The sequence below is a fragment of the Punica granatum genome, chromosome 2, assembly GCF_007655135.1.
Source record: "Punica granatum isolate Tunisia-2019 chromosome 2, ASM765513v2, whole genome shotgun sequence".
In the NCBI taxonomy this organism is placed as follows: Eukaryota; Viridiplantae; Streptophyta; class Magnoliopsida; order Myrtales; family Lythraceae; genus Punica; species Punica granatum.
In genome coordinates, this window is record NC_045128.1 from 39,586,158 (window position 1) to 39,600,301 (window position 14,144).

Sequence of the window (14,144 nt, forward strand, 5' to 3'; positions counted from 1 at the left end):
CCTATTAAAGTGATGCACACCGAAGAAAAATATGTTCAACTGGATAATTGGTGAAATCTTACCACTCCGTCCACGAATGAGCAAAGTCGTGTAGGTTCTAAGATCCGATATTTTTGCCAAAGTTAACGAGACAAATGGAAGCGGCTTGAAAAGAGATCGAGAAAGGTAGAAGTAACGGAGTAATATACTGTGCTTCATGTTATTTAAAATAAATTATGTAATCAGATACATGAAAAGCATAATTAGGTGAGCAAAAAAAAAACTACAAGATAATTAATCCGTATAAATATAGTCACCAACTATTTTTATCAGGTTCTGAAAGATTCAGAATCTCCCAGGACATACGGATGACTTATTCTGGTATTCCTCAAAAACCAAATACAAGCTACGAGAGCTGCTGCAGATCTTCTTTGGCTAGTTTCTGCGGAATACTTGCTCAGTTTGGAAGCAGCTCGAGCACGTTTTCCCTCGAGTCAGTGATGCAATAAACCAACCATGTGCAGAGTATGCTACTCCAGCTAGCATTTCCGAGCGCCTCACATTGGCAAAAAAGTTTCCGGGCCCAAAACTTTGTCTAAGAAATTATGTATCTGAATCACGTCATTCTACGGCAAGTTTGTCGCATAAAGACTGGTATGCTGCACTGCAGAGCTTGAACTTCTCCTCTGCAACGGCCTGGTGCAGCAAAGTTGAATAATATCAGAATCCAGCACCTGAATACGGGTTAGAGTGACCCGAGAAAAGAGTACAAACGGTTTTGTACGGTATCAATTATGGCGACAATTCAGCAGTTGTTGTCTGCCTGCATCCATTAATAAGGAAATTCAACTAAAAGACTAAAGGTTTGAATTGAGCTCAGAGTACCTTTGAAGAGCCCTGGTGGCGATCAGGGTGCCATTTTAAGGCACAAGCTCGATATCTGAAGTTTTCGAAAAGGTGAATTTTAATTAAAATGAGAGGTAAAAAGTTGCACAAAATCTTCGACAGGCTTATGCAAGGTCAAAGAATTTTCTGAAAACATAGAAAGGAAAGGCAACAAATGAAACAGGATTGGATAGAAAACTCACGCATTCTTGACATCTTCGAGTTTAAGAGGGCCCGAAGTGCTCAGCCCGAGGGCCACTCTATCTGAAGCCAATTGCAACTCCGAACTGTCAGACTCAGGGGAGAACTCGTATTCGTCATCACTGCAGTCTCTCCAATACCTGTATCCTCGATGGTCGTTGGACTGCCTTGTCCAGCTTCTCCAATGAGAATGGGGATTCTCGTCTTCTACAAATGACCAGTAAAAGCACCGTGTCCCACCAAAGGCAGACCTAAAGATCGTCTCAACATCAATCTCTTCCTCACAGAACTGGAAATCTTCTGCAGAGAAGAGGAAAAAGTATGATGCGGGGAAAGAGACAAGGAACCAAACAAATTAGACACTCATTATCTACTTTGTTACATGTATGTTATCTGATGCAATAAGGATTCAGGAAAAGGCTTGAACATCTACCTGCTTTAGCCCCTGGCCTCTTACAAGATTTTTAAACAATTTCTGATGAGAATTTTGGTTATACTAGTTGGACTTCATATCAAGATTCACAACAGAGTGGCAAATTATGATATTACTGAAGACAACTAGAAGTTATTGAAAGGAATCCGGATCCAACAGAACAAGAAGGTGTTTTAAATCGCAATAGATACGGTTTGACCTTTTGCAACTATGAATCAGCTGGTTTACATGAATTTAAAAAAAAAAATTCTTATAAGATAAGGAAACTTGCAGCCATGAACATTAAGTAATGGGACTACTGACCACCAAAAATATGCCATTCATGTTTTGAAACTAATATATCTATGGATGGAAAAGTGCCAGTTAATATATTTGCAGAATTGCAAGTGTCCTTACTTCCACCCCAGCGTTGATTGCTCCGTTTGCCCTTCCTCTGCCTTTGTGAACCCTTATTAAAATGATTTCCAAACCATGAGCTTCTGCTGGAGAACGGGTCATCCTCATCAGCCTCCTCTTCCCACCTCTAAAACAACGCAAAGACAGTGATAATTATCCTATTATAAACTATAATGCAGGAAATAAATAAATAAATAAGCAGAGCAAGCGATTAAATCTTTTTACATTAAGCTGACTCTTGCAGGCTGAGAAGATTTCTGTGTCTCATCAGAAGCAGGGAATAAGTGCTTTCGAAAGAAGCAAACTCAAACCTTAAATAGAAAGTCCGCATAGGCATTGACATTACGCAATAAGGATTGCTTCGATTGCATCTTCCGAAACCTTCTCGTATTGTAGTTTGATCTCTGGACATAACCAAATTCCAAATGAAGTAGTACGCTTCAATCAGAGACGAAATATTCAAAAAAGACAAACCGAAAGGCATATGCTTCAATGCATAAAACTATAGAAAGGGGGCAACATCTGCAAGTATGAGTAGCCATTGACAACATAATGTGGAAGATTCAAGTGCTTTGCTCATGGCAACTTAAGCTCTCAAAATGTCGCGACGGATCAATCAGCACATCAAATCCCATAGTGGTAGAGTATTCGGCTAAAATTTGCAGTAAACCAAGAACTTCCCGAATTTCTTACCTCGATATACAATGAACAACACAATCAAAAGTTGAAATTTCGAGCTCAATTGCGGCTGAAAACTAAATTCAGAGCCTGCTAAAACACAAATCACAAAACTTGCTTCTCTCTTTGGTTCAATCTAGTGCCCATTTATGAGAAATGGGCAATACAGCAAATGTTGTTATTATGCAAAGCATATGAATTACGATAAGGAAGATAGCGTTATGCCATTGAGCGAGAGAGAGATAGAGAAGCTTACGGATTCCCAGTGGTTGCGCCGTTTACGTTCGAGGACGGGGGTGGAGTGGAAGAACGCAGCCCTGAGATGGGCGCAGGGTCCCCGCGAGCTCGCTACAGCTGATCTAATGGTGTTGTTCATTTACGCCAGCGGAACTGCCACGCCCAACGCAATGGAGGGAACATTCAAGGAGACAAAGAAGGGGGAGAGAGGGAAGGGGAGAGAGGGAGAGGCGGAGAGTGGAGTGAGGGAGAGGTCAGAGGAGAGGATCGCAGCCTCCCTGAACCTGCGGCCACTGTGTGGTTAGCCCGATGACAGTGAGTCGACTCGGTGACTCGGCCGCCCCCGCTCCGAGTCTGCTTACGGCGACTCACCGAGACCTCAAGCACCGCAGTTTGGACCTTTGGGGTTCATGAGTTTGCTGTTATGGGCCTACGAATAAAGCCCAGTTACAGATGGGCTTTTCAGGTGCAGTTCTATAACTTAGGGAGGATGGGGGAATGGCACATTTGGTCCCTATACTTTATAACTGAGCCAACTCAGTCCATAAACATTATATCGGTTCCAATTTCAGCCTATGTACGTTGGCTTTTTCGCGTGTTCTAAGGTTTTTCTCGATCACCGTGGATGCCATTAGATGCCATTATGCACCCACATTGCTCACCATGAGAGATTAGGAGCATAGTATCGGATATTATTTTTACTTTAAACCATTTTTTGGATTGGGTATGTTTCTGGGTTTCCAGATTGGACAATACACTAGTTCATGACTTGGATCATTTTGGTTTAAGGTCAAATTTTGTCTCGCTATGTATTTTCCAAGAGTATATGAACCTGTGTACTAACGTAGACGCTAATATTAATTAATAATATTCGTTATTTATAAAAAAAAAATTCTCAGTCGAGAATGAGCACTCAGCTTTGAGGTTTTGAGGCAATTATAGATAAAAGCATTTCACATAGTACTTACCAGTCACTACAACGAGTATTTCTCCTTCTATTATAAGAAATAGGTTCATGTCATTTTCATTTGGAATTCTTGACTCTATTTGCAGGGTGAAGATGAAACCCTCCTATGCGACTCTAGGATATCTCAGTTGTAATCTAAGTTATAGTGTGATTTTACTTTTGCGTATAAGGAACTGAGATATCTCGACCCAATAGGAAAGCATAATTTGACGTTTATAATGTAACGACTAAAAAGTTAATATCCGATATGACATAATTGAGGGGCTAGAATAGGCACTAAAATTCAATACAAAGATAGTAAGTTTGATCACAAGAAGGGTGGGAAAGGCTACATTGACCTAATTAGAAAGGCAAAGTGACCAAAACAGAACGTATATTTTGCTTGAGCCATGCACGTTTCATGCTCTCCGGGTGGATTTTGCGGGGCACGTCGCGATCCGATCGCTACATGGTCCTCCGGCCGCAGGATGTTATGACCCGTTCTGAGGGTCAACGTGCACTGCGGTAATGGAGCCGAGGACGAGGCGAGAGCAGACAGGTGGCGGTGGATGCGGCTGTAGGGGAACAAACAGGCTCGCATGTTCGGGTTGACGGAAAGGCTGAGCTGGCAAATCTCTCTTATGTCTCTCTCTCCTCACCTTTATTATTGCACACAAGCACCCCCCAAACGTGCTTAAAGTGAATCTCATCTCAAAAGGCTGATCAAAGTTGGGTAATTATCACCTTTTATTGGCACGGGCCTCTTCTTGGACCATTTTACCCTTTACAACTTGACACTTTCACCACCACGTTCAAAAAAAATTTAAAAAAAATTGATTGAGGGATTGACTGGACTAACCGATATATGGCATAACCATTTCTGCCACCGAAATTCTTCGCAACTAGCCAACTATCCAAAAATTTACTATGAACAACTTATTATTATTGTTCGACAGCAGATGATTATGTTAAGCTGATGAAGGATGATTGAATCAAATGTTGACGATATTTCTACATTAGTTTTTTGGATGGCATTTTCCTTGCCAATAAATGCATGACCAATTAAAATTTTATCAAATATTTACGAGACGGGGCGCGGCTGATAGTGTGTATTCTAATAAGATGAGAACGCCTAGTGAGAAAATCGCATAAGAGAGCCTAGCGAAGGAATATTGGGGAAATGCGAGGGGTAGAAAGGTCAAAACAAAAGAGGCAAAAAACCAAAAGTCGAGCCAGCTGTATTCACCATAAAACCTGACTGGTCATAATTTAGATGATATATGGGGGTGGGGTTGGGGAAGGTAAGGAAGAAGGGAAGGGGAGGATAGAGAGAGAGAGAGAGAGAGAGATGGACTGGACGGACGGCGGGGATTGATTGAGTTTTGAGGGGGGACAGCGAATTTGAGGTTTCATTTTCATTTAAGCTGAATTTGGATTTCATTTTCAGGGACTCCGTCTTTCCACTTCCCTTTTTAAAACAAACAGCGCGGGTAAAGCTCCCCTCGGTCCCTCTCTCATTCATTCCCCCATTCCCATTCCATTCATTGCTTTCCTCAGGAAGAGAGAGAGAGAGAGAGAGAGAGAGAGAGAGTGTGTGTGTTTGGGAAGGAGGAGAAACGAAGCGTTGATCTCGTCGTTCTCCATCGTTCAAAAGGTACGGTTTCGTTCGAACTCGACGATCGCAACAGCCTCCGTCAACCTTCTGAGGTGCAGATTCTGAATGCTTTTCAGTTCATTTCGTTCCGTCCAGTTTGATCGTCCTTTCACCGGATCACGTTTCAGCTTTTATGTGTGAACGTGATTCGGAATGCGGTCGTGAGCTTTGTCGTTGTTTTGGCGTTCATTTATTCGGGATGATCGTGATCGCGCGGAGCTGATACTATAGTTTTGGATGTCTTCAGCTGATCAATCGCGATCCGGCATGGAAATGTGATTTATGAATTAGGATCTGAATTTTCTGTTCTTAAAATTTTGAGGATGCGTTATCAGATTGCGTTGCATGTTCTTCTCGTCCTGTCATTATCCTTCTTCAGCTCGGGTTGGACATTTTCCAGTGCTGTTTGATAGCGATTCTACAAATTATATGAACATATTTTTTTATCAAGGTTCTATTTCAATCGTTTTCCAGCAGAACATCGCAGATAATGATCATGGAACTTCTCCTGTGATTATTCCAGCGTCGAACTTGGACTCTGGTCGAAATTGATTCTGCTTGTCTTTCTAATTTCAATTGCATGATATTGCTGTCTAAGCGCTTGCAATCCCATAGCATGCACTTTCACGATGAGTTTTAAACTATTAAAGTAGAGGTGGTCACGGCCAGCATAAGATGGACGAATGTGTTTGCCGAACGCCATGTAGAATGTTTCTCTCTGTTATTGCATGTTCTGTTTGCTTCTTTACTGATTGTAAAAATTTGCTGGCAGTGAAGCTTCATCCGCTGAAGACATAGTTTGCCACACAAAGGATTGTTTTGGGGCAACATCTTCTATTTTAACAAACACATTCTTGAGTTTTCTGCAGCAAACATTAAAACATGGCAGAATCCGAGGATATCCAGCCCCTCGTTTGCGATAATGGAACTGGAATGGTTAAGGTAATTTACTGTCATTCTCCATAAATCATTCTCGGCCAATAATCTTCACTCTGATCAATAAACTGGTGCTCAGGCTATCTTCGATAAACCATTTGGATAAAAAAATTTATATGGCGTCATCAACCACGTTGTTATCATACTCTTCAGATATCAGATTTTGCTCCTGTTGTGTGCTGTATAGGACAATTTGCAACAATATTTTACAAAATCAATCTAGAAAATGGAATTAGCTCTTAGGAATGAAATAACCTGTAAATAATCCACATCCAGGCTGGATTTGCGGGAGATGATGCTCCAAGAGCTGTGTTCCCTAGCATTGTGGGACGTCCTCGCCACACTGGGGTGATGGTTGGGATGGGCCAAAAGGATGCCTATGTTGGAGATGAAGCTCAATCAAAGAGAGGTATTTTGACACTGAAATACCCAATTGAGCACGGTATTGTTAGCAACTGGGATGACATGGAGAAAATTTGGCATCATACCTTCTACAACGAACTCCGTGTGGCCCCTGAAGAGCATCCTGTCCTCCTGACTGAAGCACCTCTTAACCCCAAGGCCAATCGTGAGAAGATGACCCAAATTATGTTTGAGACCTTCAACACTCCCGCCATGTATGTTGCTATTCAGGCTGTCCTGTCGCTTTACGCTAGCGGTCGTACAACTGGTAAGCAGTTTATGAATTTCTGTGTGCATTAATTCATATGTGACTGATTTTTAGGAATCTGACCTTTCGAGTAAATAAAAGAGCGGGTAGTGCTGCATCACATTTAAAAATGGAAATTCAAAACGAAGACATGTATTCCAATTTGACAATGATCCAAAGCATAAGATAGGAAACAGATATTTTTTTAAGTTTCTAAGCATTGCGTAAATGTTTTTTAGTTTAAGAGTTCCCATAATGTCCTCTTTGATATTCATAGAATGGGGTCTCCCATCCATTTTTAATTTTCAATGCGGCTGCAAAAAACTGGACTCGCATTATAACAAGATTGCTGACCATTAAGTCATTCTTTTGCAAGCTGACTATTTAGCTTGTTCTGAAAAATGAAAGTGCAGTTAAAAGGATCGGATTGGCTAGCTTCTGCGTATTAGAGTGTTGTGATTCTCTATGATCGAGACAAGTATCTCAGATATGAAGTACTCATTACATCTGTGCATTTGATGCTTGCCTTAGGTATCGTTCTGGATTCTGGAGATGGTGTGAGCCACACAGTCCCCATCTACGAAGGCTATGCCCTGCCCCATGCCATCCTCCGTCTTGACCTTGCAGGTCGTGACCTCACCGATGCCCTAATGAAGATCTTGACTGAGCGTGGCTATTCCTTCACCACCACAGCAGAGCGGGAAATTGTAAGAGACATGAAGGAGAAGCTCGCATACATTGCCCTCGACTACGAACAGGAGCTTGAGATGGCCAAGACCAGCTCGGCGGTGGAGAAGAGCTACGAGCTGCCTGACGGGCAGGTCATCACCATTGGGGCAGAACGGTTCCGCTGCCCTGAAGTGCTGTTCCAGCCTTCCATGATCGGGATGGAATCAGCAGGCATTCACGAGACCACATACAACTCCATCATGAAGTGCGACGTCGATATCAGGAAGGACTTGTACGGTAATATCGTCCTCAGTGGTGGTTCCACCATGTTCCCGGGTATTGCTGACAGGATGAGCAAGGAGATCACAGCCTTGGCACCGAGCAGCATGAAGATCAAGGTGGTGGCACCGCCCGAGAGGAAGTACAGTGTCTGGATCGGAGGTTCCATTTTGGCATCCCTCAGCACTTTCCAACAGGTAATAATCAGTAACTTCTCTTAATATACTCATGTACTTCTTGTTCTTGGCTGCCCGTATCAACCACAGTTCCTCGAGGTCAAATTTTGATCTTATCCATGAATTTATTTCTAGAATGAAAGCCAAGATCTGAAAATGTTCTCCATGAAATTTGATCATTGGATCAAACTGATGTCTTCCTGTTAGCTATTATGGAGTAGAATATTTATTGTGGCTATGATCGATCATAATTGACAATGCAACTGCTTTCCCGTTGAGTGCAGATGTGGATTGCAAAGGCCGAGTATGACGAGTCTGGTCCATCGATTGTTCACAGAAAGTGCTTCTGATCGGAGCAAGCGGGAACTTGAAAACAAAATCTATACCGAACCTTCGTTCTCCATTTTTTTTCTTCCCCTTACTTTTAACTATGGAAAATGATTTTATTTGCAGAGTATTTTTCATTCTGATTCTTTTGTGCTGGTGTGGCATTGATGGAGGCGCAAATTATGCTTATGATTCATTTTTCTTCTCTTTATTACACCATTCTTATGATAGAAAGAGCTTTGGTTTATTATTACATTTTGGCTTCCAAAGATATGATGATTGACTCTTCTCGAGAAGTCAACTCTGACCGCTATCCATGTTCACTCGTATCATAGAGATGATGATTAGCAATTGTTAGGTAATTAGTTATGATCGGGCACCGTTGGGCTTCAAATACGCGAAAGCCCAGCCAAGCTTTTTTTTTTTTTTAATTACAAGGAAAGTTTACAGGTTCATTACAATAAAATAAAATTTTTAAATATCTAATAAAGAGCACGGGTAGTCCCAATCCAGTTTTCCTACCAAACTAAAACCGATACCAACGGAAAACTCTGCAAGACAGATTATCAAACAAAATCCACCACCCATAATCTCATGTCGAAGTTAATACATTTGTGAATAAAGTTACGGGAATAATCCCATCTTTACATATATGAAGTGTCATTGACAGACTCACCGAGGCCATGAAGCAGTGAGCCTGAGACCTTGCCTTTGATTGAGCAGTTAAACTACAGGAAAAAGAGAGGGTGAGGGCGTGTTAAGCAAATTTGTAAGCTGATGAGAACCCAATTTCTTCATGAGAATGCATAGGTCAAGAGTCATACTGAGGGTAAAACTTCCTACCAGCTATTAGATATCCTTGCTCTGCTTTCGGGCTCCATGGCATGCCACTACGAGCTAAATCGAGCCTCAAAACTGAGGATACTACACTCGAGATTACTCGCGTTTACCTGCAAACCGGGAAAAAGCTCAAACCTGAAGATATGTGGTTAAGAAGAACCTTCTTATCCAAACTTCGTACGCAGACTATAAATTGTAATTATTAGCTGGACGCATATGAAAATCATGAGATGAGTCTGTCAGACATCAATTATTGTCCACAAAATCAGTTTCTGCAAGTTTGGATGGGAAGTTTCAAATTTGCCACACACTCGTAGAAAACAATTACTGATCATGCCAGATGCAAATAGATGTACCAATCACAAATTTCCAGTACAGAACCAAGAAAGGAAAACTTACCATAACTGCAACTCCCGTTTCACCAAATTTAGGAATGCAAATGAGTCGAACTAGCTGCCCTTCTGATCCTGCATGAATAAATTATCATTTAATGCACCAACTACAACTCAATTTGCGCTAATACCCACAAGTCATCAGTTTTAAGAGAAAATACCTTTTATTAGTCGCGTCTCGTATCTATCTTGATTACCAACAAAATAGACATGAGGGCAGCTCTCAACGAGGAAGGGATCTCTATCAGTGAAAGGATAACACCCTGAAAAGCCACGACTAATGATGTCAACCATTAATAATTTTTTAGAAATAATTAATAATCTCTTCTTGTTATAAAAAAGCTCACTAAATTTTAAAAATCTCATAGCCAGATCTGGTTAATATAAGAGCATATTCAGAGAGAAAATTGCAAGAACTCAAAGTAATGAAGAGAAATATTTACCGAGAGTGTTTGGTGCTGTTGGTGCCAGATGCCTCCACCTTAATGTCCTCTCCATAAACTCCAGCTTATCTTTAGCCTCTGAATACTTCTGAAGGTCATGAATATTCTGACCTGATGTTCCAAGAAATCTAGAGAAAGACAGCCCTTCAATGTCAGGACATATCTAGTTCACACAAATGCCATGAGAAATTGAGAATATATGAATGTCTTACCTGACACCATCGAGGTCAAAGCAGTGAGGATTTGGACATGATCTAAAAGTGTTATAAGCAGCTGAACTTGGGAAGAGGCATGTATGCAGAGGCTGAAGAATAAGCAAAATTAGCTAGTTGTAACTAAAATAAAGCAAGTATAAAAACATAAACATATCATTGCTTGTAACAAACCATTTGAGGCAAGGAAAAGTTTGCTGGGTCATTGGGTCCTGGCATGATGTCCAGAGGCAAACCTGCAGCAATCTTTATTTGGGTAAAAACAATTTAGTTTTTCTTTTTCTTGATAGGGGAAGGGAAGAGAAGACACTTCTTCAGAAAAAGAGTTGACGAGGACCTGTGTTAACATCATATCCAGCTCTTTGATGGGCTCGGATAACCTCGACTGATCAGTAGAAGCCAGATTCTGCTAAAAATAAACAGCATCAACCTCCAGAGGCAGATTATTAAAGCAATTAAATCAAAATCATCAAATGACTGGTTTCACTCCCTAAAAGGTATGAAGAAGCAAAACAATTTCTGAATTTCATATACAAATTCCTTCTCGTTGCATAAACAAATGCAATTCTTACAAGAAAAGCCAAATCAACAATTTCATCATGGTGGAAGATATATTAATTCATCATCCTACAGTAAATGCAAGCAGGAGTCACTGTCCTCTTGTTTCAAGAATTGAACTTCAATCATTATTGAACTGCAAGGACTTTTTTCTCAAATTTTTATTGCAAGGAAGAAAAGCAAACTTTGACAGACTAATAGCTCTACAATTTAAAATCTAATTCAAAATGGTAGTCAATAAACCTTTCCACTGTATATTGGAAACAGGAATGAACGACATACCTGTTTGTTCAGAAGTTCACGGGGAATTTCAACAGAGTTTCCAGCAATGACCAGGTGGACTATTTTCGCTGCCATCTCTTGTGCCTATAAGCAGACACATTACAATATGATGAAAAACTATTTTGCTCATTATGCTGCAATGAAGCTAAAATGTTAATGAGGGAAAAGAAAAGCAGCCGGGACCTTCTTATCCCCTAAGTGTCCTGTTATATGATCAATGAAAAGCTGAAACTCCAGAGGATTAGAAGCACCGCTGCCCACGTTAACTCCGGAAACTAGAACAACATATTTGTCTGCTCCTGTTTGAAGCCAACAAAAATATGCCACATACAATCACTGTTAAAAAAATGCCAATATCCAAATATATATGATAAGCGCATTTCTTCATTGTGCGTACATTGATAAAACTACAATACAAGAGAACCTATGAAGTTATAATGGATCATTCCCGTATAAAGAAATGCAACCTTACATTAAGGAAATATTCAAGAAAAGTATATCAAACTACTAAATAAATCCTCATGAAGATTGAGAGAAAAATTATGAAAGAAAAGACAGGGAATCAATGGCTGCACCTGATTTAAGGGGCATCTCCAACTGAGGTGGTAGGCCTGCTTCTAGGACATCCTCAACATGGAAGTCACCATTGCCTGTTTCCCTCCCAAGCAAAGCGACAACAATGCCTGCACAAGGTAAATACCAAATCAGGAAAAATTTAGCAGCTGGTGATATCCTTGTATCATAATGTCATTTTCAGCGGTCCTAACAATCTAAATGTGGAAAATATGAGAAAGCTACTTTTCTCATTTACCTAATGATGTTAGGATGGGCAGGGACTTCTCTACTCCAGCAGAATAATGAAATATCTTTTGTGATTGGAGCAAAAAAATTGCCAAATACATGTACTACCAGCAAAGAGGGATACCTGTTACATAGACGGAAGGCGTAAGAACAGAACCTCCGAGTTTTACTCTACCACTTTCATCTTCAAAAATCAGATAATCATCTTGGTGCATAAAATTGTGGGGCCTTACAATCGGAGTTGCAGATCTCTGCATATTGCAATTGCATTGAACAGCCTAACTGTGAGCAACAATCAACTGGCATAGTAGATAACATATGCAACATAAAGACTCACCTCCTTAGAGTACTCATCGAGGATTGATGGTTTAAGTTTCATGTGCTTGTACAAAGTACCAACAATAATGCATTCCTTGCCTTTTTCTATTCCTAAAATATTGCAAACTACAAAAAAAACAAACGGTCGCATTATTATCTCCTGATCGTACAAGCCACTTGAAAGGATAAAGCTCATGCTGGTAGAACATTTTTCAAACTAAGCATCTTATTAATGATGCAGCAAATATGTCAAAGATTAATCGCTAACAGCATTGAAGAATGGAGCCTGTACCAACAGAACCGCATGTAACTGAAAACCAAAATGCCGGCTAGTAAGCAAGCTGATCACTGAAATGCTTCACTAAACTCTAATTTGTCATCAATCTCTGTCAGTATCTTTGCCTCCAAATCGGTGGGTTAAAGTACAGTAAATCAAACTAAATTCTCTCCATCCTTCATTACTCTCCACATCTTATCAGCAATCGTGGATATATCCTAAAATATTTTGCAAAAAAGTAACGAAGACTATTCGGACTAATGTCTCAAACATTCTTGAGTACTAAAACACAAACCATCAGAGCAAATTGTCGCCGGAGAGACAGGTTCTTCGTAGTGGCTTTAATGGTTCTACGATTCATAAAACAAGAGAGGTTTAACTACTTCGACTGTTGATTGAGACTCAAAGCTAAAATGACCATCCCAGTTGTGGTAATTGCAGCTCAAAATTGCCAAAATCGAAGCTAGGGAAATGAACAACAGGCTGCAGAGGAGAGAATGAAACTCGAGAGAGGAATTTACCGGGAACGTGAGGCTTCCAGGTGGGGACGAGGGAGTAGATGAGGGTCCGCATCATGTGGAGACGCGCGAAGTACATCTGACTGTACTGTTGACCTCCGTAGGTCTCCTTCCGTATCTGGAACGCCTCGTCCTGCAAGCACGAAACATCCGCAGCTGAAATCAGCGCAAAAATCGGCGGACGAAGAGCTGATACGAAGTGAGACTGGGCTCGGCCGGGGAGCGACGGAAGGAACTGAGCGGGAGATTCCGACATCGACTGAGCTCCGCGATCGAATAGGAGCTCAAACAGTTTGCGTGCATAGCTGAGAAATCGGAGAGGTAGAGAGAGAGGGGGGGAGGAGTAGAAGACGAACCAAGGGACGGTAGGAAGACTGCTTCCTGGGTATCTTCCCCGGCGAGTCGATTTCCATTGCTGCCATGGATGGCGGGAAAGCAAAGCGGAACGATTGAGAGAGAGAATGTGACCCCCTGATTTTGCCGCTCTCCCATCCCTCAAACCGGCGTTTATATATCCGTGAGGAAGACTCCCGTTAAAAAATCAATATCTTTTATTTGGTTAATTAAAAATAATATTTCATGGAGAAGCAAGAGGGGGATGTAGCTCAAACGGTAGAGCGCTCGCTTTGCATGCGAGAGGCACGGGGTTCGATACCCCGCATCTCCACAATACTCCTTTTTTACTTTTCGTTTTTTTCTTTTTTTTTTTGAATTTAATATTAGCCAATTTCGCATGCATTTATTTTGGAAGTGGTAAATTGGTAAGTAAGTTCCTCTGTCACTCCGCGTGTGAAAATTGGGTTAATATATATTTGATTGAGATTTTTGCTGTTGACATCAATTATTATTATTATCTTGTCCTTTTCTCTATTTTTTACTTTTTTCGGTAGGGGTCCTTTTCTCTATTTTATTTGTTATTTGGGTCAATCAATTGGAGATCGAAAGCCACTTTGATGGTTTCGGGTAAAGGACCCACACACACCATTTGGAACTCCCCTCATGAAACCTAGGGATGGCAATGGTGTTCCTAAAAAATGGTATCACAGATAACTGCACCA

At 40.9% G+C, this 14,144-nt stretch overlaps 3 protein-coding genes and 1 non-coding gene across 11 annotated transcripts; 2 read left to right on the forward strand and 2 right to left on the reverse strand.

Annotated features, from left to right (window-relative positions):
- Positions 1–166: 166 nt before the first annotated feature.
- On the reverse strand, positions 167–3,191 carry LOC116196044. Of its 2 annotated transcripts, none has more exons than XM_031525561.1 (6): positions 2,829–3,191; positions 2,206–2,298; positions 1,895–2,021; positions 1,068–1,362; positions 865–919; positions 167–675 (listed from the first exon to the last, which is right to left on the reverse strand). In XM_031525561.1, exons 1-6 carry the CDS (start codon positions 2,946–2,948, stop codon positions 601–603), a joined length of 765 nt encoding a protein of 254 aa, XP_031381421.1. In that variant the 5' UTR covers positions 2,949–3,191; the 3' UTR covers positions 167–600. The 2 variants fall into 2 exon arrangements, with proteins under 2 accessions (XP_031381421.1, XP_031381420.1); XM_031525560.1 differs by having other exon boundaries at positions 1,068–1,365; positions 2,829–3,190.
- A 1,923-nt stretch (positions 3,192–5,114) lies between these two features.
- Positions 5,115–8,698, forward strand: LOC116196313 (actin-like). 5 transcript variants are annotated; one of them, XM_031525974.1, is made up of 5 exons: positions 5,115–5,409; positions 6,279–6,351; positions 6,622–7,015; positions 7,526–8,139; positions 8,403–8,698. In XM_031525974.1, the coding sequence occupies exons 2-5, from the start codon at positions 6,292–6,294 to the stop codon at positions 8,466–8,468; spliced, it is 1,134 nt and encodes a 377-aa protein (XP_031381834.1). In that variant the 5' UTR covers positions 5,115–5,409; positions 6,279–6,291; the 3' UTR covers positions 8,469–8,698. The 5 variants fall into 5 exon arrangements, with proteins under 5 accessions (XP_031381834.1, XP_031381832.1, XP_031381831.1 ...); XM_031525972.1 differs by having other exon boundaries at positions 5,117–5,462; positions 6,182–6,351; XM_031525971.1 differs by having other exon boundaries at positions 5,117–5,409; positions 6,182–6,351.
- Positions 8,699–8,839: 141 nt separating this feature from the next.
- LOC116196312 (DNA polymerase delta small subunit) lies at positions 8,840–13,595 on the reverse strand. Of its 3 annotated transcripts, none has more exons than XR_004154799.1 (15): positions 13,443–13,595; positions 13,090–13,219; positions 12,311–12,417; positions 12,098–12,224; positions 11,748–11,855; positions 11,356–11,471; positions 11,173–11,256; positions 10,670–10,738; positions 10,507–10,578; positions 10,333–10,424; positions 10,121–10,248; positions 9,839–9,940; positions 9,685–9,752; positions 9,270–9,395; positions 8,840–9,173 (listed from the first exon to the last, which is right to left on the reverse strand). XR_004154799.1 is itself a non-coding variant. In XM_031525970.1 (15 exons), exons 1-14 carry the CDS (start codon positions 13,506–13,508, stop codon positions 9,336–9,338), a joined length of 1,323 nt encoding a protein of 440 aa, XP_031381830.1. In that variant the 5' UTR covers positions 13,509–13,595; the 3' UTR covers positions 8,840–9,173; positions 9,289–9,335. The 3 variants fall into 3 exon arrangements, 2 of the variants coding, with proteins under 2 accessions (XP_031381830.1, XP_031381829.1); XM_031525970.1 differs by having other exon boundaries at positions 9,289–9,395; positions 11,356–11,465; XM_031525969.1 differs by having other exon boundaries at positions 9,289–9,395.
- An 85-nt stretch (positions 13,596–13,680) lies between these two features.
- Positions 13,681–13,753, forward strand: TRNAA-UGC. The gene has a single exon. It is a non-coding gene; the product is annotated as a tRNA-Ala (tRNA).
- The last annotated feature ends 391 nt before the right edge of the window (positions 13,754–14,144 follow it).